The sequence below is a fragment of the Oncorhynchus clarkii genome, chromosome 33 (assembly GCF_045791955.1).
Source record: "Oncorhynchus clarkii lewisi isolate Uvic-CL-2024 chromosome 33, UVic_Ocla_1.0, whole genome shotgun sequence".
Classification (NCBI taxonomy): Eukaryota; Metazoa; Chordata; class Actinopteri; order Salmoniformes; family Salmonidae; genus Oncorhynchus; species Oncorhynchus clarkii.
The window spans coordinates 34,667,653-34,692,361 of record NC_092179.1 but is presented as its reverse complement, the minus strand read 5'-3'; the positions used below and the strand labels follow the sequence as shown (position 1 = coordinate 34,692,361).

The 24,709-nt window shown below is 53.6% G+C and overlaps 2 protein-coding genes across 2 annotated transcripts in view; one reads left to right on the top strand and one right to left on the bottom strand.

Annotated features, from left to right (window-relative positions):
- Nucleotides 1-24,709, top strand: part of LOC139392896 (uncharacterized protein KIAA0930 homolog) — a 63,506-nt gene that overhangs the window by 17,775 nt on the left and 21,022 nt on the right. Inside the window, exon 3 of the mRNA XM_071141219.1 lies at nt 20,860-20,964. Within this exon, the coding sequence (XP_070997320.1) occupies nt 20,860-20,964 (105 nt within the window). The remainder of the gene's footprint in view (nt 1-20,859; nt 20,965-24,709) is intronic.
- LOC139392897 (microfibril-associated glycoprotein 4-like) lies at nt 2,792-9,344 on the bottom strand. Its single transcript, XM_071141220.1, has 5 exons — nt 9,274-9,344; nt 8,918-9,112; nt 8,273-8,369; nt 4,055-4,237; nt 2,792-3,389 (listed from the first exon to the last, which is right to left on the bottom strand). Exons 1-5 carry the CDS (start codon nt 9,277-9,279, stop codon nt 3,154-3,156), a joined length of 717 nt encoding a protein of 238 aa, XP_070997321.1. The 5' UTR covers nt 9,280-9,344; the 3' UTR covers nt 2,792-3,153.

Sequence of the window (24,709 nt, the reverse complement as noted above, 5' to 3'; positions counted from 1 at the left end):
GACACAGTATAGTACAGTGTGTGTGGTGTGTTACTGTTGCTCTGGGACACAGTATAGTACAGTGTGTGGTGTGTTACTGTTGCTCTGGGACACAGTATAGTACAGTGTGTGTGGTTTGTTACTGTTGCTCTGGGACACAGTATAGTACAGTGTGTGTGTGTGTGGTGTGTTACTGTTACTCTGGGACACAGTATAGTACAGTGTGTGTGGTTTGTTACTGTTGCTCTGGGACACAGTATAGTACAGTGTGTGTGGTGTGTTACTGTTGCTCTGGGACACAGTATAGTACAGTGTGTGTGGTGTGTTACTGTTGCTCTGGGACACAGTATAGTACAGTGTGTGTGGTGTGTTACTGTTGCTCTGGGACACAGTATAGTACAGTGTGTGTGGTTTGTTACTGTTGCTCTGGGACACAGTATAGTACAGTGTGTGTGGTTTGTTACTGTTGCTCTGGGACACAGTATAGTACAGTGTGTGTGTGTGTGGTTTGTTACTGTTGCTCTGGGACACAGTATAGTACAGTGTGTGTGGTGTGTTACTGTTGCTCTGGGACACAGTATAGTGTGTGTGGTTTGTTACTGTTGCTCTGGGACACAGTATAGTACAGTGTGTGTGGTTTGTTACTGTTGCTCTGGGACACAGTATAGTACAGTGTGTGTGGTGTGTTACTGTTGCTCTGGGACACAGTATAGTACAGTGTGTGTGGTGTGTTACTGTTACTCTGGGACACAGTATAGTACAGTGTGTGTTACTGTTGCTCTGGGACACAGTATAGTACAGTGTGTGTTACTGTTGCTCTGGGACACAGTATAGTACAGTGTGTGTGGTGTGTTACTGTTGCTCTGGGACACAGTATAGTACAGTGTGTGTGGTTTGTTACTGTTGCTCTGGGACACAGTATAGTACAGTGTGTGTGGTTTGTTACTGTTGCTCTGGGACACAGTATAGTACAGTGTGTGTGGTTTGTTACTGTTACTCTGGGACACAGTATAGTACAGTGTGTGTGGTTTGTTACTGTTGCTCTGGGACACAGTATAGTACAGTGTGTGTGGTGTGTTACTGTTGCTCTGGGACACAGTATAGTACTGTGTGTGTGTGGTTTGTTACTGTTGCTCTGGGACACAGTATAGTACAGTGTGTGTGGTGTGTTACTGTTGCTCTGGGACACAGTATAGTACAGTGTGTGTGTGTGTGGTTTGTTACTGTTGCTCTGGGACACAGTATAGTACAGTGTGTGTGGTTTGTTACTGTTGCTCTGGGACACAGTATAGTACTGTGTGTGTGGTGTGTTACTGTTGCTCTGGGACACAGTATAGTACAGTGTGTGTGGTTTGTTACTGTTATTAGTGGTGACCACTAACCAGTCTGGATATTCTGAGACCTGTATTAGTGGTGACCAATAACCAGTCTGGATGTTCTGAGACCTGTATTAGTGGTCACCACTCTAACCAGTCTGGATGTTCTGAGACCTGTATTAGTGGTCACCACTCTAACCAGTCTGGATATTCTGAGACCTGTATTAGTGGTGACCACTAACCAGTCTGGATGTTCTGAGACCTGTATTAGTGGTCACCACTCTAACCAGTCTGGATATTCTGAGACCTGTATTAGTGGTCACCACTCTAACCAGTCTGGATGTTCTGAGACCTGTATTGGTGGTGACCACTCTAACCAGTCTGGATGTTCTGAGACCTGTATTAGTGGTGACCACTAACCAGTCTGGATGTTCTGAGACCTGTATTGGTGGTGACCACTAACCAGTCTGTGGAATGTTAATTCACATGTTGTTTGTCACATGACCAATTTCCAGTGTAAACTCTTCACTTCCTTGTCTGGCCTTTTTCATATTGATTATGGATATGAGAATGTGAACACAACCGTATATACTTAGATGACCTTGTTTTGCCAAGTAACAGATAAGCATAGCATATATCCATAGACATTTATACCATTAAAGGTAGGAAGCAGGAGTTTTTCCTCACCAATGTAACACAGTATGGTCAAAGACTTAAGTAACTTAGTTGTAGTCATGATCTGGTTACCTGTAAGTACAAACCTAGGTATGTTTTGGGGTTATTATATATTTATTAACCTATTTCCGGATAAGCTACCCACAATGCACCAATGTTCGACTTCATATGGAAGATCTACTCTGCTACTGAGTTTGTATTTTAGCTCAAGCTGTCTTAGCCGCTAGCTATGCTAGCATGTCATTACATTCCAGACCAAGTGTTGGCGGACGAAGTTTGACGTGAACAAGAAGCAGATGGGGGCATGCAGCAAGGACCAGGCCGTTAGTGACCTGATTGCTGTGTAGTCAGTTGGGTTCTACCAAGGACCAGGCCGTTAGTGACCTGATTGGTGTGTAGTCAGTTGGGTTCTACCAAGGACCAGGCCGTTAGGACCTGATTGGTGTGTAATCAGTTTGGTTCTACCAAGGACCAGGCCGTTAGTGACCTGATTGGTGTGTAGTCAGTTGGGTTCTACCAAGGACCAGGCCGTTAGTGACCTGATTGGTGCATAGTCAGTTGGGTGTAACCGCCATGTCCAGAGTTAATTAAAGGAGATGGAAGTTGACTCAGCAGAATGTGACTGTGGTCTTGACTCATGACTGCCGATGTGGCGGTAATATGGGCACCACAACAGCCCCAGACACAAATACCAGTATAGGAACGAGTCAACAACATGATTTGGGTTTAACAGAATATGAGCTATGAAAAGCAGCATTTTTCACGCGACAGTTTTTAGTTTGATCTCAGTCAGTTGTCCTATAAATCTTACACTGTGCATAGAATGGAAGACATTTGCATGTTTTAATTATATTAGATTAGATAGATTATAATTACATTCTTGGGGTTCTGAGATAGTAAAAGCATGCGAGGTATAGTCGCATCAAAGGATGTGTTAAATGGGGTGGTCAATTTATTCCGAACCACAGGTGAGTGAGAGGCACAGGAGGTTGATGGCACCGTAATTGCGGAGGACGGGCTCGTGGTACTGACTGTAGCGTAATAGCTGGAATAGTATCAAATGCATCAAAAATGGTTTACGTTTTAATGCCATGTGTTTGATGCCATTCCATTCGCTCTGTTCCAGCCATTATTCTGCAGTTCATATAACCATGTTTTAACTAAAGGACTTTGTGAAGGACCTTCACAGGTTCACAGGCCTAATCTTCATGGATATGGCTTTCACAGAGTAGAAGGTCTTCCATCCCCTCCAGTTGACCCCAATCTGTGAGTTCAATCCCCATGTATAAAGACCGTTTGGGTTTGAGAAGTAACACTCGTTGTACCAGTAACCTCCGACCGCGTTGACTGCACAGTTGATTTCCTGGTCTCGGTCGAAGGTGGAGAACTTCATACCGCTGTGATAGGTGAGAGAGTCCCCTTGGTTCAAGCAGGAAACACAGGTCAGATGTTATGTAACCTATCAGAGCCCTGGTCAAAATCAGTCTACTATGTCACAGTATGATCTAGGACCAGCCCCCGCCGTCCTTTCTATGTAATACTATTCATTATGATCTCTAATAAACTGATCCCAGATCAGCTCTAAGATGGTGTATCTGTACGCCCCCCCCTGTCCTTTCTATGTAATACTATTCATTATGATCTCTAATAAACTGATCCCAGATCAGCTCTAAGATGGTGTATCTGTACGCCCCCCCCCCCCCCCCCCCCCCCCCTGTCCTTTCTATGTAATACTATTCATTATGATCTCCAATAAACTGATCCCAGATCAGCTTGTATCAGATCAGGTTGTATTCACTAGGAATCAAACAGAACCGAATGAGGGAACTTAGCTGAACTCTGGACTAATGAATACAGCCCAGATGTTTCTCTAAGGAAGTTTAAACTGTTCTCACCTGAACTCTGGACTAATGAATACAGCCCAGATGTTTCTCTAATGAAGTTTAAACTGTTCTCACCTGAACTCTGGACTAATGAATACAGCCCAGATGTTTCTCTGAGGAAGTTTAAACTGTTCTCACCTGAACTCTGGACTAATGAATACAGGCCAGATGTTTCTCTAAGGAAGTTTAAACTGTTCTCACCTGCTCCTCCGTCTTTAAAGCCAGTAACCTGGAGTTTGTAGCCATCCAGTTCAGGATCTGTGACTTTGGGAGAGATGGCGAAGGAGGAGTAGAAAGCGTAGGCTTTCTGTCCGTCAAAGTCCTCCATGTCCACCCTCAACTCGTAATTCTTTTTCAGGGTCAGGAGGTAGATGGTGTCCAGACCTGCATCGAACAGACGAGAGGGGAACCTTTTTTTAGAACAGAGATATTCAACTGTTACCCCTTACCAGGTTCACAGGCTGCTGGTTTTCTCTTTTACCTGGTAATTAATACCTGGTGTCCCAGGTCTAAACCAGTCCCTGAGGAAGAGAAACAATGTGAAAACATGTAGTGGTGTCGAGGTCAAGAGTTGAGTTTTTAAAAGGATCTCTATTTCTATCATGCAGATGTCTTCGGTCAGCAAGGAGAGTCATGTCTTCGGTCAGCAAGGAAAGTCATGTCTTCGGTCAGCAAGGAGAGTCATGTCTTCGGTCAGCAAGGAAAGTCATGTCTTCGGTTAGCAAGGAGAGTCATGTCTTCGGTTAGCAAGGGAGAGTCATGTCTTCGGTCAGCAAGGAAAGTCATGTCTTCGGTCAGAAAGGGAGAGTCATGTCTTCGGTCAGCAAGGAAAGTCATGTCTTCGGTTAGCAAGGAGAGTCATGTCTTCGGTTAGCAAGGGAGAGTCATGTCTTCGGTCAGCAAGGAAAGTCATGTCTTCGGTCAGAAAGGGAGAGTCATGTCTTCGGTCAGCAAGGAAAGTCATGTCTTCGGTCAGCAAGGAGAGTCATGTCTTCGGTCAGCAAGGAAAGTCATGTCTTCGGTTAGCAAGGAGAGTCATGTCTTCGGTTAGCAAGGGAGAGTCATGTCTTCGGTCAGCAAGGGAGAGTCATGTCTTCGGTCAGAAAGGGAGAGTCATGTCTTCGGTCAGAAAGGGAGAGTCATGTCTTCGGTCAGAAAGGGAGAGTCATGTCTTCGGTCAGCAAGGGAGAGTCATGTCTTCGGTCAGCAAGGGAGAGTCATGTCTTCGGTCAGCAAGGGAGAGTCATGTCTTCGGTCAGCAAGGGAGAGTCATGTCTTCGGTCAGCAAGGGAGAGTCATGTCTTCGGTCAGCAAGGGAGAGTCATGTCTTCGGTCAGAAAGGGAGAGTCATGTCTTCGGTCAGAAAGGAAAGTCATGTCTTCGGTCAGAAAGGAAAGTCATGTCTTCGGTCAGAAAGGAAAGTCATGTCTTCTGTCAGCAAGGGAAAGTCATGTCTTCGGTCAGAAAGGGAGAGTCATGTCTTCGGTCAGCAAGGAGAGTCATGTCTTCGGTCAGCAAGGGGCTGTCATGTCTTCGGTCAGCAAGGGAGAGTCATGTCTTCGGTCAGCAAGGAGAGTCATGTCTTCGGTCAGCAAGGAGAGTCATGTCTTCGGTCAGCAAGGGAGAGTCATGTCTTCGGTCAGCAAGGAGAGAGTCATGTCTTCGGTCAGCAAGGGAGAGTCATGTCTTCGGTCAGCAAGGAGAGAGTCATGTCTTCGGTCAGCAAGGGAGAGTCATGTCTTCGGTCAGCAAGGGAGAGTCATGTCTTCGGTCAGCAAGGGAGAGTCATGTCTTCGGTCAGCAAGGGAGAGTCATGTCTTCGGTCAGCAAGGGAGAGTCATGTCTTTGGTCAGCAAGGGAGAGTCATGTCTTCGGTCAGCAAGGGAGAGTCATGTCTTCGGTCAGCAAGGGAGAGTCATGTCTTCGGTCAGCAAGGGAGAGTCATGTCTTCGGTCAGCAAGGGAGAGTCATGTCTTCGGTCAGCAAGGGAGAGTCATGTCTTCGGTCAGCAAGGGAGAGTCATGTCTTCGGTCAGCAAGGGAGAGTCATGTCTTCGGTCAGCAAGGGAGAGTCATGTCTTCGGTCAGCAAGGGAGAGTCATGTCTTCGGTCAGCAAGGGAGAGTCATGTCTTCGGTCAGCAAGGGAGAGTCATGTCTTCGGTCAGCAAGGGAGAGTCATGTCTTCGGTCAGCAAGGGAGAGTCATGTCTTCGGTCAGCAAGGGAGAGTCATGTCTTCGGTCAGCAAGGGAGAGTCATGTCTTCGGTCAGCAAGGGAGAGTCATGTCTTCGGTCAGAAAGGGAGAGTCATGTCTTCGGTCAGAAAGGAAAGTCATGTCTTCGGTCAGAAAGGAAAGTCATGTCTTCGGTCAGAAAGGAAAGTCATGTCTTCTGTCAGCAAGGGAAAGTCATGTCTTCGGTCAGAAAGGAAAGTCATGTCTTCTGTCAGCAAGGGAGAGTCATGTCTTCGGTCAGCAAGGGAGAGTCATGTCTTCGGTCAGCAAGGGAGAGTCATGTCTTCGGTCAGCAAGGGAGAGTCATGTCTTCGGTCAGCAAGGGGCTGTCATGTCTTCGGTCAGCAAGGGAGAGTCATGTCTTCGGTCAGCAAGGAGAGTCATGTCTTCGGTCAGCAAGGAGAGTCATGTCTTCGGTCAGCAAGGGAGAGTCATGTCTTCGGTCAGCAAGGAGAGAGTCATGTCTTCGGTCAGCAAGGGAGAGTCATGTCTTCGGTCAGCAAGGAGAGAGTCATGTCTTCGGTCAGCAAGGGAGAGTCATGTCTTCGGTCAGCAAGGGAGAGTCATGTCTTCGGTCAGCAAGGGAGAGTCATGTCTTCGGTCAGCAAGGGAGAGTCATGTCTTCGGTCAGCAAGGGAGAGTCATGTCTTCGGTCAGCAAGGGAGAGTCATGTCTTCGGTCAGCAAGGGAGAGTCATGTCTTCGGTCAGCAAGGGAGAGTCATGTCTTCGGTCAGCAAGGGAGAGTCATGTCTTCGGTCAGCAAGGGAGAGTCATGTCTTCGGTCAGCAAGGGAGAGTCATGTCTTCGGTCAGCAAGGGAGAGTCATGTCTTCGGTCAGCAAGGGAGAGTCATGTCTTCGGTCAGCAAGGGAGAGTCATGTCTTCGGTCAGCAAGGGAGAGTCATGTCTTCGGTCAGCAAGGGAGAGTCATGTCTTCGGTCAGCAAGGGAGAGTCATGTCTTCGGTCAGCAAGGGAGAGTCATGTCTTCGGTCAGCAAGGGAGAGTCATGTCTTCGGTCAGAAAGGGAGAGTCATGTCTTCGGTCAGAAAGGAAAGTCATGTCTTCGGTCAGAAAGGAAAGTCATGTCTTCGGTCAGAAAGGAAAGTCATGTCTTCTGTCAGCAAGGGAAAGTCATGTCTTCGGTCAGAAAGGAAAGTCATGTCTTCTGTCAGCAAGGGAGAGTCATGTCTTCGGTCAGCAAGGGAGAGTCATGTCTTCGGTCAGCAAGGGAGAGTCATGTCTTCGGTCAGCAAGGGAGAGTCATGTCTTCGGTCAGCAAGGGGCTGTCATGTCTTCGGTCAGCAAGGGAGAGTCATGTCTTCGGTCAGCAAGGAGAGTCATGTCTTCGGTCAGCAAGGAGAGTCATGTCTTCGGTCAGCAAGGGAGAGTCATGTCTTCGGTCAGCAAGGAGAGAGTCATGTCTTCGGTCAGCAAGGGAGAGTCATGTCTTCGGTCAGCAAGGAGAGAGTCATGTCTTCGGTCAGCAAGGGAGAGTCATGTCTTCGGTCAGCAAGGGAGAGTCATGTCTTCGGTCAGCAAGGGAGAGTCATGTCTTCGGTCAGCAAGGGAGAGTCATGTCTTCGGTCAGCAAGGGAGAGTCATGTCTTCGGTCAGCAAGGGAGAGTCATGTCTTCGGTCAGCAAGGGAGAGTCATGTCTTCGGTCAGCAAGGGAGAGTCATGTCTTCGGTCAGCAAGGGAGAGTCATGTCTTCGGTCAGCAAGGGAGAGTCATGTCTTCGGTCAGCAAGGGAGAGTCATGTCTTCGGTCAGCAAGGGAGAGTCATGTCTTCGGTCAGCAAGGGAGAGTCATGTCTTCGGTCAGCAAGGGAGAGTCATGTCTTCGGTCAGCAAGGGAGAGTCATGTCTTCGGTCAGCAAGGGAGAGTCATGTCTTCGGTCAGCACAGCTTGCTTCATTTTTTTGGTATATACTGTACCAGTCAAAAGTTTGGTACTGTTGGAAAATAAATTCCAGGTGAAGCTGGTTGAGAGAATGCCGAGAGTGAACAAAGCTGTCATCAAGGCAAAAGGGTGGCTACCTTGAAGAATCTCAAATATAAAATATATTTTGATGAAACACTTTTTTTTTGTCAAGTCAATTTAACAACCCAATGATTCATTTATATTATCCAGGGTTTTTCCATGGATGATCTGTCCTTGATGAGGCTTTTTGAAAGAAGTCCTTTACCCAGCCAGTACTCTCCTGCTGCGTGTCCAAAGCCGTTCTTGTACTGGTCCCATCCTCTGTAGAAGTTCACTGTTCCATCCATCCTCCTCTGAAACACCTGGAAGGAGGGGAAGAGAAGAGAAGGGGAGAGGAGAAATTGTAAGCATCTAGGCCATGTCGTCAAGTACTGACTCAGGAGAATTCAGTACCAATGGTTGATCAGACCTCTAATCTGGCAGACTAGTATGGTCTGGAGGGGTTGATGCTGACTAGTATGGTCTGGAGGGGTTGAGGCTGACTCTAGTATGGTCTGGAGGGGTTGATGCTGACGAGTCTGGTCTGGAGGGGATGATGCTGACGAGTCTGGTCTGGAGGGGTTGATGCTGACTCTAGTCTGGTCTGGAGGGGTTGATGCTGACTCTAGTATGGTCTGGAGGGGTTGAGGCTGACTCTAGTCTGGTCTGGAGGGGTTGAGGCTGACTCTAGTCTGGTCTGGAGGGGTTTAGGCTGACTAGTATGGTCTGGAGGGGTTTAGGCTGACTAGTATGGTCTGGAGGGGTTGAGGCTGACTAGTATGGTCTGGAGGGGTTGAGGCCGACTCTAGTCTGGTCTGAACACTGGTTATGTACTCCGTTTAAATAGTTTCCTACTAGGTGACCTACTCACAGTCCATTTCCCTCCGTCGGTGTCCATATCACAGTAGACGTATCGAGGAGAGTTGGGTCCAGCAGGGTACATCCTGTAGACACCACTGGTCTTAGAGCCGTCGTTGTAGATATCAGCACAGTCCAGAGGCTGGAACATCAGCCCCTTAGAATAAACTGCTACTGACAGCAGCAACACATGGAGAATCCTCAGGGCCTGGAACACAGAGAGCCTACTAAATGTGGATGTATTTTATGTCATTCTATGTGTGAAACATAATAATTTTCTGCTCAATATATGGAAATGCGTGTCTGTTTACATATAAACAGTCTGTAGTGGTAAAATGTTTCAGTTGTAAAATGAAGCCTTCAACTTACATGCATTGTTGGGACGGTTAGCTGTCTTTTTCCAGTTGGTTTTCAGCCCGACAAGAAAAATAATGTGCTTGTGACTCTTATCCATCCTTTTTGTGTACTTTTTAGAAGGGGTGGGTTGATCATGATTGGCTGATTTATTATCAGGGAAGCAAACACGATTTCACAATATGGACATTTCCACTTCTGTAGTTTCCTGGACTCTTGTCTTTTTAAACACAGTTTATCTTCTGTCCATATAGCCTAAGCTTTCTCAATGTTACACCATAACATGTGTGTACTCTACTTTTCTGCTCATATTTTGTTAGACAATTGTTGAATGTTGTTTACACAGTCAGGTTCCCTATCGCGGTCAGGTTCCATATCGCGGTCCCTTTCCCTCCCGTCAGGTTCCCTATCGCGGTCAGGTTCCATATCGCGGTCCCTTTCCCTCCCGTCAGGTTCCCTATCGCGGTCCCTTTCCCTCCCGTCAGGTTCCCTATCGCGGTCCCTTTTCCTCCCGTCAGGTTCCCTATCGCGGTCCCTTTCCCTCCCGTCAGGTTCCCTATCGCGGTCCCTTTCCCTCCCGTCAGGTTCCCTATCGCGGTCCCTTTCCCTCCCGTCAGGTTCCCTGTCCGTTAGTCTATAAAAGGCTGTTAACAGATGCAGTAGAAGAATGAAAGTAGTTGTTACGATTTCAAAGTTCTGCTCACGGGGTTCTTCGCTTTCTAAACATCCTGAAACTGTTTCCAACATTTAGAATTTTTTGATTAAAAATGTAGTAAGTACTCTGCAAAACTCTTTAAAAAATGTTTTTAACTAGGCAAGTCGGTTAAGAACAAATTCTTATTTAGGCTGTTCAGGGGCAGAACGACAGATTTTTATCTTGTCAGCTCGGGGATTCCATCTTGCTACCTCCTGGTTCCAAGTCCAACGCTCTAACCACTAAGCTACCTGCTGGTTACTAGTCCAACGCTCTAACCACTAGGCTACCTCCCGGTTCCAAGTCCAACGCTCTAACCACTAGGCTACCTGCTGGTTCCAAGTCCAATGCTCTAACCACTAGGCTACCTTCTGGTTACTGGTCCAACACTCTAACCACTAGGCTACCTGCTCTAACCACTAGGCTACCTGCTGGTTCCAAGTCCAATGCTCTAACCACTAGGCTACCTTCTGGTTACTGGTCCAACACTCTAACCACTAGGCTACCTGCTCTAACCACTAGGCTACCTGCTGGTTACTAGTCCAACACTCTAACCACTAGGCTACCTGCTCTAACCACTAGGCTACCTGCTGGTTACTAGTCCAACGCTCTAACCACTAGGCTACCTGCTGGTTCCAAGTCCAATGCTCTAACCACTAGGCTACCTTCTGGTTCCAAGTCCAATGCTCTAACCACTAGGCTACCTGCTCTAACCACTAGGCTACCTGCTGGTTCCAAGTCCAATGCTCTAACCACTAGTCTACCTGCTGGTTACTAGTCCAACGCTCTAACCAATAGGCTACCTGCTCTAACCACTAGGCTACCTGCTGGTTACTAGTCCAATGCTCTAACCACTAAGCTACCTGCTGGTTACTAGTCCAATGCTCTAACCACTAGGCTACCTGCTGGTTCCAAGTCCAATGCTCTAACCACTAAGCTACCTGCTGGTTCCAAGTCCAATGCTCTAACCACTAAGCTACCTGCTGGTTACTAGTCCAACTCTCTAACCACTAGGCTACCTGCTGGTTCCAAGTCCAATGCTCTAACCACTAAGCTACCTGCTGGTTACTAGTCCAATGCTCTAACCACTAAGCTACCTGCTGGTTACTGACCCAACACTCTAACCACTAGGCTACCTGCTGGTTACTAGTCCAACGCTCTAACCACTAGGCTACCTGCTGGTTACTAGTCCAACACTCTAACCACTAGGCTACCTGCTGGTTCCAAGTCCAATGCTCTAACCACTAAGCTACCTGCTGGTTACTAGTCCAATGCTCTAACCACTAAGCTACCTGCTGGTTACTGACCCAACGCTCTAACCACTAAGCTACCTGCTGGTTACTGACCCAACACTCTAACCACTAAGCTACCTGCTGGTTACTGGTCCAACGCTCTACCTGCTGGTTACTGGTCCAACGCTCTAACCACTAGGCTACCTGCTGGTTACTTGTCCAATGCCCTAACCACTAGGCTACCTGCTGGTTACTTGTCCAATGCTCTAACCACTAGGCTACCTGCTGGTTACTGGCCCAACGCTCTAACCACTAGGCTACCTGCTGGTTACTTGTCCAACGCTCTAACCACTAGGCTACCTGCTGGTTACTAGTCCAACGCTCTAACCACTAGGCTACCTGCTGGTTACTGGCCCAATGCTCTAACCACTAGGCTACCTGCTGGTTACTAGTCCAACGCTCTAACCACTAGGCTACCTGCTGGTTACTAGTCCAACGTTCTAACCACTAGGCTACCTGCTGGTTACTAGTCCAACGCTCTAACCACTAGGCTACCTGCTGGTTACTAGTCCAATCTTCTACCCACTAGGCTACCTGCTGGTTACTTGTCCAATGTTCTACCCACTAGGCTACCTGCTGGTTACTAGTCCAATGCTCTAACCACTAAGCTACCTGCTGGTTACTGACCCAACGCTCTAACCACTAAGCTACCTGCTGGTTACTGACCCAACACTCTAACCACTAAGCTACCTGCTGGTTACTGGTCCAACGCTCTACCTGCTGGTTACTGGTCCAACGCTCTAACCACTAGGCTACCTGCTGGTTACTTGTCCAACGCTCTAACCACTAGGCTACCTGCTGGTTACTGGCCCAACGCTCTAACCACTAGGCTACCTGCTGGTTACTAGTCCAACGTTCTAACCACTAGGCTACCTGCTGGTTACTGGTCCAACGCTCTAACCACTAGGCTACCTGCTGGTTACTAGTCCAATCTTCTACCCACTAGGCTACCTGCTGGTTACTAGTCCAATGTTCTACCCACTAGGCTACCTGCTGGTTACTAGTCCAATGTTCTACTGGCTGGGCTGGAGGTCGTTGAAGGGTGAGATGTGGCTGGGGGTCGTTGAAGGGTGAGATGTGGCTGGAGGTCGTTGAAGGGTGAGATGTGGTTGGGCTGGGGGTCGTTGAAGGGTAAGATGTGGCTGGGCTGGAGGTTGTTGAAGGGTGAGATGTGGCTGGGCTGGAGGTCGTTGAAGGGTGAGATGTGGCTGGAGGTCGTTGAAGGGTGAGATGTGGCTTGGCTGGAGGTCGTTGAAGGGTGAGATGTGGCTGGGGGTTGTTGAAGGGTGAGATGTGGCTGGGGGTCGTTGAAGGGTGAGATGTGGCTGGGGGTCGTTGAAGGGTGAGATGTGGCTGGGCTGGAGGTCGTTGAAGGGTGAGATTTGGCTGGGCTGGAGGTCGTTGAAGCGTGAGATGTGGCTGGGGGTCGTTGAAGGGTGAGATGTGGCTGGAGGTCGTTGAAGGGTGAGATGTGGGTGGGCTGGGGGTTGTTGAAGGGTAAGATGTGGCTGGGCTGGAGGTCGTTGAAGGGTGAGATGTGGCTGGGCTGGAGGTCGTTGAAGGGTGAGATGTGGCTGGGCTGGAGGTCGTTGAAGGGTGAGATGTGGCTGGAGGTCGTTGAAGGGTGAGATGTGGCTGGAGGTCGTTGAAGGGTGAGATGTGGCTGGAGGTCGTTGAAGGGTGAGATGTGGCTGGAGGTCGTTGAAGGGTGAGATGTGGCTGGAGGTCGTTGAAGGGTGAGATGTGGCTGGGGCGGAGTTCGTTGAAGGGTGAGATGTGGCTGGGGCGGAGGTCGTTGAAGGGTGAGATGTGGCTGGGCCGGAGGTCGTTGAAGGGTGAGATGTGGCTGGGCCGGAGTTCGTTGAAGGGTGAGATGTGGCTGGGCCGGAGGTCGTTGAAGGGTGAGATGTGGCTGGGCTGGAGGTCGTTGAATGGTGAGATGTGGCTGGGCTGGAGGTCGTTGAAGGGTGAGATGTGGCTGGGCTGGAGGTCGTTGAAGGGTGAGATGTGGCTGGGGGTCGTTGAAGGGTGAGATGTGGCTGGGCCGGAAGTCGTTGAAGGGTGAGATGTGGCTGGGCCGGAGGTCGTTGAAGGGTGAGATGTGGCTGGGCCGGAGGTCGTTGAAGGGTGAGATGTGGCTGGGCCGGAGGTCGTTGAAGGGTGAGATGTGGCTGGGCCGGAGGTCGTTGAAGGGTGAGATGTGGCTGGGCCGGAGGTCGTTGAAGGGTGAGATGTGGCTGGGCCGGAGGTCGTTGAAGGGTGAGATGTGCCTGGAGGTCGTTGTAGGGTGAGATGTGGCTGGGCTGGAGGTCGTTGAAGGGTGAGATGTGGCTGGGGGTCGTTGAAGGGTGAGATGTGGCTTGGCTGGGGTCTTTGAAGGGTGAGATGTGGCTGGGCTGGAGGTCGTTGAAGGGTGAGATGTGGCTGGGCCGGAGGTCGTTGAAGGGTGAGATGTGGCTGGGCCGGAGGTCGTTGAAGGGTGAGATGTGGCTCGGCCGGAGGTCGTTGAAGGGTGAGATGTGGCTGGGCCGGAGGTCGTTGAAGGGTGAGATGTGGCTGGGCCGGAGGTCGTTGAAGGGTGAGATGTGGCTGGGCCGGAGGTCGTTGAAGGGTGAGATGTGGCTGGGCCGGAGGTCGTTGAAGGGTGAGATGTGGCTGGGCCGGAGGTCGTTGAAGGGTGAGATGTGGCTGGGCCGGAGGTCGTTGAAGGGTGAGATGTGGCTGGGCCGGAGGTCGTTGAAGGGTGAGATGTGGCTGGACTGGAGGTCGTTGAAGGGTGAGATGTGGCTGGGGGTCGTTGAAGGGTGAGATGTGGCTTGGCTGGGGGTCTTTGAAGGGTGAGATGTGGCTGGACTGGAGGTCGTTGAAGGGTGAGATGTGCCTGGAGGTCGTTGTAGGGTGAGATGTGGCTGGGCTGGAGGTCGTTGAAGGGTGAGATGTGGCTGGGGGTCGTTGAAGGGTGAGATGTGGCTTGGCTGGGGTCTTTGAAGGGTGAGATGTGGCTGGGCTGGAGGTCGTTGAAGGGTGAGATGTGGCTGGGCCGGAGGTCGTTGAAGGGTGAGATGTGGCTCGGCCGGAGGTCGTTGAAGGGTGAGATGTGGCTGGGCCGGAGGTCGTTGAAGGGTGAGATGTGGCTGGGCCGGAGGTCGTTGAAGGGTGAGATGTGGCTGGGCCGGAGGTCGTTGAAGGGTGAGATGTGGCTGGGCCGGAGGTCGTTGAAGGGTGAGATGTGGCTGGGCCGGAGGTCGTTGAAGGGTGAGATGTGGCTGGGCCGGAGGTCGTTGAAGGGTGAGATGTGGCTGGGCCGGAGGTCGTTGAAGGGTGAGATGTGGCTGGACTGGAGGTCGTTGAAGGGTGAGATGTGGCTGGGGGTCGTTGAAGGGTGAGATGTGGCTTGGCTGGGGGTCTTTGAAGGGTGAGATGTGGCTGGGCTGGAGGTCGTTGAAGGGTGAGATGTGGCTGGGGTTCGTTGAAGGGTGAGATGTGGCTGGGGTTCGTTGAAGGGTGAGATGTGGCTGGGGTTCGTTGAAGGGTGAGATGTGGCTGGGGGTCGTTGAAGGGTGAGATGTGGCTGGGGGTCGTTGAAGGGTGAGATGTGGCTGGGGGTTGTTGAAGGGTGAGATGTGGCTGGGGGTCGTTGAAGGGTGAGATGTGGCTGGGGGTCGTTGAAGGGTGAGATGTGGCTGGGGGTCGTTGAAGGGTGAGATGTGGCTGGGGGTCGTTGAAGGGTGAGATGTGGCTGGGGGTCGTTGAAGGGTGAGATGTGGCTGGGGGTCGTTGAAGGGTGTGATGAGGTTGGGCTGGGGGTCGTTGAAGGGTGAGATGTGGCTGGGCTGGGGGTCGTTGAAGGGTGAGATGTGGCTGGGCTGGAGGTCGTTGAAGGGTGAGATGTGGCTGGGCTGGAGGTCGTTGAAGGGTGAGATGTGGCTGTGCTGGAGGTCGTTGAAGGGTGAGATGTGGCTGGAGGTCGTTGAAGTGTGAGATGTGGTTGTGCCGGGGGTCGTTGATGGGTGAGATGTGGCTGGGCCGGTGGTCGTTGAAGGGTGAGCTGTGGCTGGGGGTCGTTGAAGGGTGAGATGTGGCTGGGGGTCGTTGAAGGGTGAGATGTGGCTGGGTGTCGTTGAAGGGTGAGATGTGGCTGGGTGTCGTTGAAGGGTGAGATGTGGCTGGGGGTTGTTGAAGGGTGAGATGTGGCTGGGGGTCGTTGAAGGGTGAGATGTGGTTGGGCTGGGGGTTGTTGAATGGTGAGATGTGGCTGGGCTGGAGGTCGTTGAAGGGTGAGATGTGGCTGGGGGTCGTTGAAGGGTGAGATGTGGCTGCTGGTCGTTGAAGGGTGAGATGTGGCTGGGGGTCGTTGAAGGGTAAGATGTGGCTGGGCTGGAGGTCGTTGAAGGGTGAGATGTGGTTATGCCGGGGGTCGTTGAAGGGTGAGATGTGGCTGGGCCGGAGGTCGTTGAAGGGTAAGATGTGGCTGGGCTGGAGGTCGTTGAAGGGTGAGATGTGGTTATGCCGGGGGTCGTTGAAGGGTGAGATGTGGCTGGGCCGGAGGTCGTTGAAGGGTGAGATGTGGCTGGGGGTCGTTGAAGGTTGAGATGTGGCTGGGTGTCGTTGAAGGTTGAGATGTGGCTCTGGGTTGTTGAAGGGTGAGATGTGGCTGGGGGTCGTTGAAGGGGAGATGTGGCTGGGGGTCGTTGAAGGGTGAGATGTGGCTGGGGGTCGTTGAAGGGTGAGATGTGGCTGGGGGTCGTTGAAGGGTGAGATGTGGCTGGGGGTCGTTGAAGGGTGAGATGTGGCTGGGGGTCGTTGAAGGGTGAGATGTGGCTGGGGGTCGTTGAAGGGTGAGATGTGGCTGGGGGTCGTTGAAGGGTGAGATGTGGCTGGGGGTCGTTGAAGGGTGAGATGTGGCTGGGGGTCGTTGAAGGGTGTGATGTGGTTGGGCTGGGGGTCGTTGAAGGGTGAGATGTGGCTGTGCTGGAGGTCGCTGAAGGGTGAGATGTGGCTGGAGGTCGTTGAAGTGTGAGATGTGGCTGGGCCGGAGGTCGTTGAAGGGTGAGATGTGGCTGGGCCGGAGTTCGTTGAAGGGTGAGATGTGGCTGGGCCGGAGGTCGTTGAAGGGTGAGATGTGGCTGGGCTGGAGGTCGTTGAATGGTGAGATGTGGCTGGGCTGGAGGTCGTTGAAGGGTGAGATGTGGCTGGGCTGGAGGTCGTTGAAGGGTGAGATGTGGCTGGGCTGGAGGTCGTTGAAGGGTGAGATGTGGCTGGGCCGGAGGTCGTTGAAGGGTGAGATGTGGCTGGGCCGGAGGTCGTTGAATGGTGAGATGTGGCTGGGCCGGAGGTCGTTGAAGGGTGAGATGTGGCTGGGCTGGAGGTCGTTGAATGGTGAGATGTGGCTGGGCTGGAGGTCGTTGAAGGGTGAGATGTGGCTGGGCTGGAGGTCGTTGAATGGTGAGATGTGGCTGGGCTGGAGGTCGTTGAATGGTGAGATGTGGCTGGGCTGGAGGTCGTTGAAGGGTGAGATGTGGCTGGGCCGGGGTTCGTTGAAGGGTGAGATGTGGCTGGGCCGGAGGTCGTTGAAGGGTGAGATGTGGCTGGGCCGGAGGTCGTTGAAGGGTGAGATGTGGCTGGGCCGGAGGTCGTTGAAGGGTGAGATGTGGCTGGGCCGGAGGTCGTTGAAGGGTGAGATGTGGCTGGGCCGGAGGTCGTTGAAGGGAGATATGTGGCTGGGCCGGAGGTCGTTGAAGGGTGAGATGTGCCTGGAGGTCGTTGTAGGGTGAGATGTGGCTGGGCTGGAGGTCGTTGAAGGGTGAGATGTGGCTGGGGGTCGTTGAAGGGTGAGATGTGGCTTGGCTGGGGTCTTTGAAGGGTGAGATGTGGCTGGGCCGGAGGTCGTTGAAGGGTGAGATGTGGCTGGGCCGGAGGTCGTTGAAGGGTGAGATGTGGCTGGGCCGGAGGTCGTGGAAGGGTGAGATGTGGCTGGGCCGGAGGTCGTTGAAGGCTGAGATGTGGCTGGGCCGGAGGTCGTTGAAGGGTGAGATGTGGCTGGGCCGGAGGTCGTTGAAGGGTGAGATGTGGCTGGGCCGGAGGTCGTTGAAGGGTGAGATGTGGCTGGGCCGGAGGTCGTTGAAGGGTGAGATGTGGCTGGGCGGGAGGTCGTTGAAGGGTGAGATGTGGCTGGGCCGGAGGTCGTTGAAGGGTGAGATGTGGCTGGGCCGGAGGTCGTTGAAGGGTGAGATGTGGCTGGGGGTCGTTGAAGGGTGAGATGTGGGTTGGCTGGGGGTCTTTGAAGGGTGAGATGTGGCTGGGCTGGAGGTCGTTGAAGGGTGAGATGTGGATTGGCTGGAGGTCGTTGAAGGGTGAGATGTGGCTGGGGTTCGTTGAAGGGTGAGATGTGGCTGGGGGTCGTTGAAGGGTGAGATGTGGCTGGGGGTCGTTGAAGGGTGAGATGTGGCTGGGGGTCGTTGAAGGGTGAGATGTGGCTGGGGGTCGTTGAAGGGTGAGATGTGGCTGGGGGTCGTTGAAGGGTGAGATGTGGCTGGGGGTCGTTGAAGGGTGAGATGTGGCTGGGGGTCGTTGAAGGGTGAGATGTGGCTGGGGTCGTTGAAGGGTGAGATGTGGCTGGGGGTCGTTGAAGGGTGAGATGTGGCTGGGGGTCGTTGAAGGGTGAGATGTGGCTGGGGGTCGTTGAAGGGTGTGATGTGGTTGGGCTGGGGGTCGTTGAAGGGTGAGATGTGGCTGGGCTGGGGGTCGTTGAAGGGTGAGATGTGGCTGGGCTGGAGGTCGTTGAAGGGTGAGATGTGGCTGGGCTGGAGGTCGTTGAAGGGTGAGATGTGGCTGGAGGTCGTTGAAGTGTGAGATGTGGTTGTGCCGGGGGTCGTTGAAGGGTGAGATGTGGCTGGGCCGGAGGTCGTTGAAGGGTGAGATGTGGCTGGGGGTCGTTGAAGGGTGAGATGTGGCTGGGGGTCGTTGAAGGGTGAGATGTGGCTGGGTGTCGTTGAAGGGTGAGATGTGGCTGGGGGTCGTTGAAGGGTGAGATGTGGCTGGGGGTCGTTGAAGGGTGAGATGTGGCTGCTGGTCGTTGAAGGGTGAGATGTGGCTGGGGGTCGTTGAAGGGTGAGATGTGGCTGGGCCGGAGTTCGTTGAAGGGTGAGATGTGGCTGGGCCGGAGGTCATTGAAGGGTGAGATGTGGCTGGGCCGGAGGTCGTTGAAGGGTGAGATGTGGCTGGGCTGGGGGTCGTTGAAGGGTAAGATGTGGCTGGGCTGGAGGTCGTTGAAGGGTGAGATGTGGCTGGGCTGGAGGTCGTTGAAGGGTGAGATGTGGTTATGCCGGGGGTCGTTGAAGGGTGAGATGTGGCTGGGCCGGAGGTCGTTGAAGGGTGAGATGTGGCTGGGGGTCGTTGAAGGTTGAGATGTGGCTGGGGGTTGTTGAAGGGTGAGATGTGGCTGGGCCGGAGGTCGTTGAAGGTTGAGATGTGGCTGGGTGTCGTTGAAGGTTGAGATGTGGCTGGGGGTTGTTGAAGGGTGAGATGTGGCTGGGGGTCGTTGAAGGGGAGATGTGGTTGGGCTGGGGGTTGTTGAAGGGTGAGATGTGGCTGGGGGTCGTTGAAGGGTGAGATGTGGCTGGGGGTCGTTGAAGGTTGTGATGTGGTTGGGCTGGGGGTCGTTGAAGGGTGAGATGTGGCTGGGCCGGAGTTCGTTGAAGGGTTAGATGTGGCTGGGCCGGAGTTCGTTGAAGGGTGAGATGTGGCTGGGCCGGAGGTCGTTGAAGGGTGAGATGTGGCTGGGCCGGAGGTCGTTGAAGGGTGAGATGTGGCTGGGCCGGAGGTCGTTGAAGGGTGAGATGTGGCTGGGCCGGAGGTCGTTGAAGGGTGAGATGTGACTGGGGGTCGTTGAAGGGTGAGATGTGGCTGGAGGTCGTTGAAGGGTGAGATGTGGCTGGGGGTCGTTGAAGGGTGAGATGTGGCTGGGGGTCGTTGAAGGTTGAGATGTGGCTGGGGGTCGTTGAAGGGTGAGATGTGGCTGGGCCGGAGGTCGTTGAAGGGTGAGATGTGGCTGGGCCGTAGGTCGTTGAAGGGAGAGATGTGGCTGGGCCGGAGTTCGTCGAAGGGTGAGATGTGGCTCGGCCGGAGTTCGTCGAAGGGTGAGATGTGGCTGGGCCGGAGGTCGTTGAAGGGTGAGATGTGGCTGGGCCGGAGGTCGTTGAAGGGTGAGATGTGGCTGGGCCCGAGGTCGTTGAAGGGTGAGATGTGGCTGGGCCGGAGGTCGTTGAAGGGTGAGATGTGGCTGGGGGTCGTTGAAGGGTGAGATGTGGCTGGGGGTCGTTGAAGGGTGAGATGTGGCTGGGGGTCGTTGAAGGGTGAGATGTGGCTGGGGGTCGTTGAAGGGTGAGATGTGGCTGGGGGTCGTTGAAGGGTGAGATGTGGCTGGGGGTCGTTGAAGGGTGAGATGTGGCTGGGGGTCGTTGAAGGGTGAGATGTGGCTGGGGGTCGTTGAAGGGTGAGATGTGGCTGGGGGTCGTTGAAGGGTGTGATGTGGCTGGGCTGGGGGTCGTTGAAGGGTAAGATGTGGCTGGGGGTCGTTGAAGGGTGAGATGTGGCTGGGGGTCGTTGAAGGGTGAGATGTGGCTGGGGGTCGTTGAAGGGTGTGATGTGTTTGGGCTGGGGGTCGTTGAAGGGTGTGATGTGGCTGGGCTGGGGGTCGTTGAAGGGTAAGATGTGGCTGGGCTGGGGGTCGTTGAAGGGTAAGATGTGGCTGGGCTGGAGGTCGTTGAAGGGTGAGATGTGGCTGGGCTGGAGGTCGTTGAAGGGTGAGATGTGGCTGGAGGTCGTTGAAGGGTGAGATGTGGTTGTGCCGGGGGTCGTTGAAGGGTGAGATGTGGCTGGGCCGGAGGTCGTTGAAGGGTGAGATGTGGCTGGGGGTCGTTGAAGGTTGAGATGTGGCTGGGGGTTGTTGAAGGGTGAGATGTGGCTGGGCCGGAGGTCGTTGAAGGGTGAGATGTGGCTGGGTGTCGTTGAAGGTTGAGATGTGGCTGGGTGTCGTTGAAGGGTGAGATGTGGCTGGGTGTCGTTGAAGGGTGAGATGTGGCTGGGGGTCGTTGAAGGGTGTGATGTGGTTGGGCTGGGGGTCGTTGAAGGGTGAGATGTGGTTGTGCCGGGGGTCGTTGAAGGGTGAGATGTGGCTGGGCCGGAGGTCGTTGAAGGGTGAGATGTGGCTGGAGGTCGTTGAAGTGTGAGATGTGGTTGTGCCGGGGGTCGTTGAAGGGTGAGATGTGGCTGGGCCGGAGGTCGTTGAAGGGTGAGATGTGGCTGGGGGTCGTTGAAGGGTGAGCTGTGGCTGGGGGTCGTTGAAGGGTGAGATGTAGCTGAGCTAAGGAGCTGTCCTGGAGTATAGCCAGGGTTGATTTAACCTGCACTCTGTGTGCTGCATCAGGACATTTCTATACAACCAGACTATATGATCATCACACTGGAAGTCAGCAGCAAAGAGACTACAGTGTTCAAATAGTGAAGGGCGGTGTTGTGTATTGTAGGTGGGATAATTCAGTGTAATTGTCACGTCTGTATTTTCCAGGTAGATGTGGAATATGATTATATAATGTATATATCTCTGTATTCCAGGTAGATGTGGAGGTGTACAGGAGAGACTCTAAGAAGCTTCCAGGTTTAGGAGAACCTGACATCGACTGGGAGGAGAGTGTTTACCTGAATCTGATCTTAATGAAGGTTGGTATGACAACATGCTCATTCCCAGGCTGTCTCCTGTCCCAGTACTAACCAGGCCCGACCCTGAACAGGTTGCCTCCCGTCCCAGTACTAACCAGGCCCGACCCTGAACAGGTTGCCTCCCGTCCCAGTACTAACCAGGCCCGACCCTGAACAGGTTGCCTCCCGTCCCAGTACTATCCAGGCCCGACCCTGAACAGGCTGTCTCCTGTCCCAGTACTAACCAGGCCGACCCTTAACAGGCTGTCTCCCGTCCCAGTACTAACCAGGCCCGACCCTGAACAGGCCGTCCCAGTACTAACCAGGCCGACCCTGAACAGGCTGTCTCCCGTCCCAGTACTAACCAGGCCGACCCTGAACAGGTTGTCTCCCGTCCCAGTACTAACCAGGCCGACCCTGAACAGGCTGTCTCCCGTCCCAGTACTAACCAGGCCGACCCTGAACAGGCTGTCTCCTGTCCCAGTACTAACCAGGCCGACCCTGAACAGGCTGTCTCCTGTCCCAGTACTAACCAGGCCCGACCCTGAACAGGTTGCCTCCCGTCCCAGTACTATCCAGGCCCGACCCTGAACAGGCTGTCCCAGTACTAACCAGGCCGACCCTGAACAGGTTGCCTCCCGTCCCAGTACTATCCAGGCCCGACCCTGAACAGGCTGTCCCAGTACTAACCAGGCCCGACCCTGAACAGGTTGCCTCCCGTCCCAGTACTAACCAGGCCGACCCTGAACAGGTTGTCTCCCGTCCCAGTACTAACCAGGACCGACCCTGAACAGGTTGTCCCAGTACTATCCAGGCCCGACCCTGAACAGGCTGTCTCCCGTCCCAGTACTAACCAGGCCGACCCTTAACAGGCTGTCTCCCGTCCCAGTACTAACCAGGCCCGACCCTGAACAGGCCGTCCCAGTACTAACCAGGCCGACCCTGAACAGGCTGTCTCCCGTCCCAGTACTAACCAGGCCCGACCCTGAACAGGTTGTCTCCCGTCCCAGTACTAACCAGGCCGACCCTGAACAGGCTGTCTCCTGTCCCAGTACTAACCAGGCCTGACCCTGAACAGGCTGTCTCCCGTCCCAGTACTAACCAGGCCCGACCCTGAACAGGTTGCCTCCCGTCCCAGTACTATCCAGGCCCGACCCTGAACAGGCTGTCCCAGTACTAACCAGGCCGACCCTGAACAGGTTGCCTCCCGTCCCAATACTATCCAGGCCCGACCCTGAACAGGCTGTCCCAGTACTAACCAGGCCCGACCCTGAACAGGTTGCCTCCCGTCCCAGTGCTAACCAGGCCGACCCTGAACAGGTTGTCTCCCGTCCCAGTACTAACCAGGCCGACCCTGAACAGGCTGTCCCAGTACTAACCAGGCCGACCCTGAACAGGTTGCCTCCCGTCCCAGTACTATCCAGGCCCGACCCTGAACAGGCTGTCCCAGTACTAACCAGGCCTGACCCCGAACAGGTTGCCTCCCGTCCCAGTACTAACCAGGCCGACCCTGAACAGGTTGTCTCCCGTCCCAGTACTAACCAGGCCCGACCCTGAACAGGTTGTCCCAGTACTATCCAGGCCCGACCCTGAACAGGCTGTCTCCCGTCCCAGTACTATCCAGGCCCGACCCTGAACAGGTTGTCCCAGTACTATCCAGGCCCGACCCTGAACAGGTTGTCCCAGTACTAACCAGGCCCGACCCTGAACAGGTTGTCCCAGTACTATCCAGGCCCGACCCTGAGCAGGTTGTCTCCCGTCCCAGTACTAACCAGGCCCGACCCTGAACAGGCCGTCCCAGTACTAACCAGGCCCGACCCTGAACAGGCTGTCTCCCGTCCCAGTACTAACCAGGCCGACCCTGAACAGGCTGTCTCCCGTCCCAGTACTAACCAGGCCGACCCACTCACATGGCTCTCTCAGATATCCACATTTTTATTAGCCATTGCCCGTCACGTGATCGGGTCCTTCTAGCAGCCATCTTGGGTCCTTCTAGCAGCCATCTTGGGTCCTTCTAGCAGCCATCTTGGGTCCTTCTAGCAGCCATCTTGGGTCCTTCTAGCAGCCATCTTGGGTCCACCTCACAGGCTATGAGCACGATGTTCCTAAATGGCAGCAATGCCCCCGGCAGGAGGCTATGAGCACGATGTTCCTAAATGGCAGCAATGCCCCTGGCAGGAGGCTTTGAGCACGATGTTCCTAAATGGCAGCAATGCCCCTGGCAGGAGGCTATGAGCACGATGTTCCTAAATGGCAGCAATGCCCCCGGCAGGAGGCTATGAGCACAATGTTCCTAAATGGCAGCAATGCCCCCGGCAGGAGGCTATGAGCACGATGTTCCTAAATGGCAGCAATGCCCCCGGCAGGAGGCTATGAGCACAATGTTCCTAAATGGCAGCAATGCCCCCGGCAGGAGGCTATGAGCACGATGTTCCTAAATGGCAGCAATGCCCCCGGCAGGAGGCTATGAGCACGATGTTCCTAAATGGCAGCAATGCCCCTGGCTGGAGGCTATGAGCACGATGTTCCTAAATGGCAGCCATGCCCCCGGCAGGAGGCTATGAGCACAATGTTACTAAATGGAAGCAATGCCCCCGGCAGGAGGCTATGAGCACGATGTTCCTAAATGGCAGCAATGCCCCCGGCAGGAGGCTATGAGCACGATGTTCCTAAATGGCAGCAATGCCCCCGGCAGGAGGCTATGAGCACGATGTTCCTAAATGGCAGCAATGCCCCCGGCAGGAGGCTATGAGCACGATGTTCCTAAATGGCAGCAATGCCCCCGGCAGGAGGCTATGAGCACGATGTTCCTAAATGGCAGCCATGCCCCCGGCAGGAGGCTATGAGCACGATGTTCCTAAATGGCAGCCATGCACCCGGCAGGAGGCTATGAGCACGATGTTCCTAAATGGCAGCAATGCCCCCGGCAGGAGGCTATGAGCACGATGTTCCTAAATGGCAGAAATGCCCCCGGCAGGAGGCTATGAGCACGATGTTCCTAAATGGCAGCAATGCCCCCGGCAGGAGGCTATGAGCACAATGTTCCTAAATGGCAGCAATGCCCCCGGCAGGAGGCTATGAGCACGATGTTCCTAAATGGCAGCAATGCCCCCGGCAGGAGGCTATGAGCACGATGTTCCTAAATGGCAGCAATGCCCCCGGCAGGAGGCTATGAGCACGATGTTCCTAAATGGCAGCCATGCCCCCGGCAGGAGGCTATGAGCACGATGTTCCTAAATGGCAGCAATGCCCCCGGCAGGAGGCTATGAGCACGATGTTCCTAAATGGCAGCCATGCCCCCGGCAGGAGGCTATGAGCACGATGTTCCTAAATGGCAGCCATGCCCCCGGCAGGAGGCTATGAGCACGATGTTCCTAAATGGCAGCAATGCCCCCGGCAGGAGGCTATGAGCACGATGTTCCTAAATGGCAGCAATGCCCCCGGCAGGAGGCTATGAGCACGATGTTCCTAAATGGCAGCCATGCCCCCGGCAGGAGGCTATGAGCACGATGTTCCTAAATGGCAGCCATGCCCCCGGCAGGAGGCTATGAGCACGATGTTCCTAAATGGCAGCCATGCCCCCGGCAGGAGGCTATGAGCACGATGTTCCTAAATGGCAGCAATGCCCCTGGCAGGAGGCTATGAGCACAATGTTCCTAAATGGCAGCAATGCCCCCGGCAGGAGGCTATGAGCACGATGTTCCTAAATGGCAGCAATGCCCCCGGCAGGAGGCTATGAGCACGATGTTCCTAAATGGCAGCAATG

Bases quoted from the DNA above. Each gene is read 5' to 3' on its own strand.
- LOC139392897 (XM_071141220.1), bottom strand. The intron at 4,238-8,272 runs GTAAAGGACTTC...TGTTCGATGCAG, and splicing joins AGCAGGAGAGTACTGGCTGG to GTCTGGACACCATCTACCTC. The intron at 3,390-4,054 runs GTGAGAACAGTT...GCTTGAACCAAG, and splicing joins CTTTAAAGACGGAGGAGCAG to GGGACTCTCTCACCTATCAC.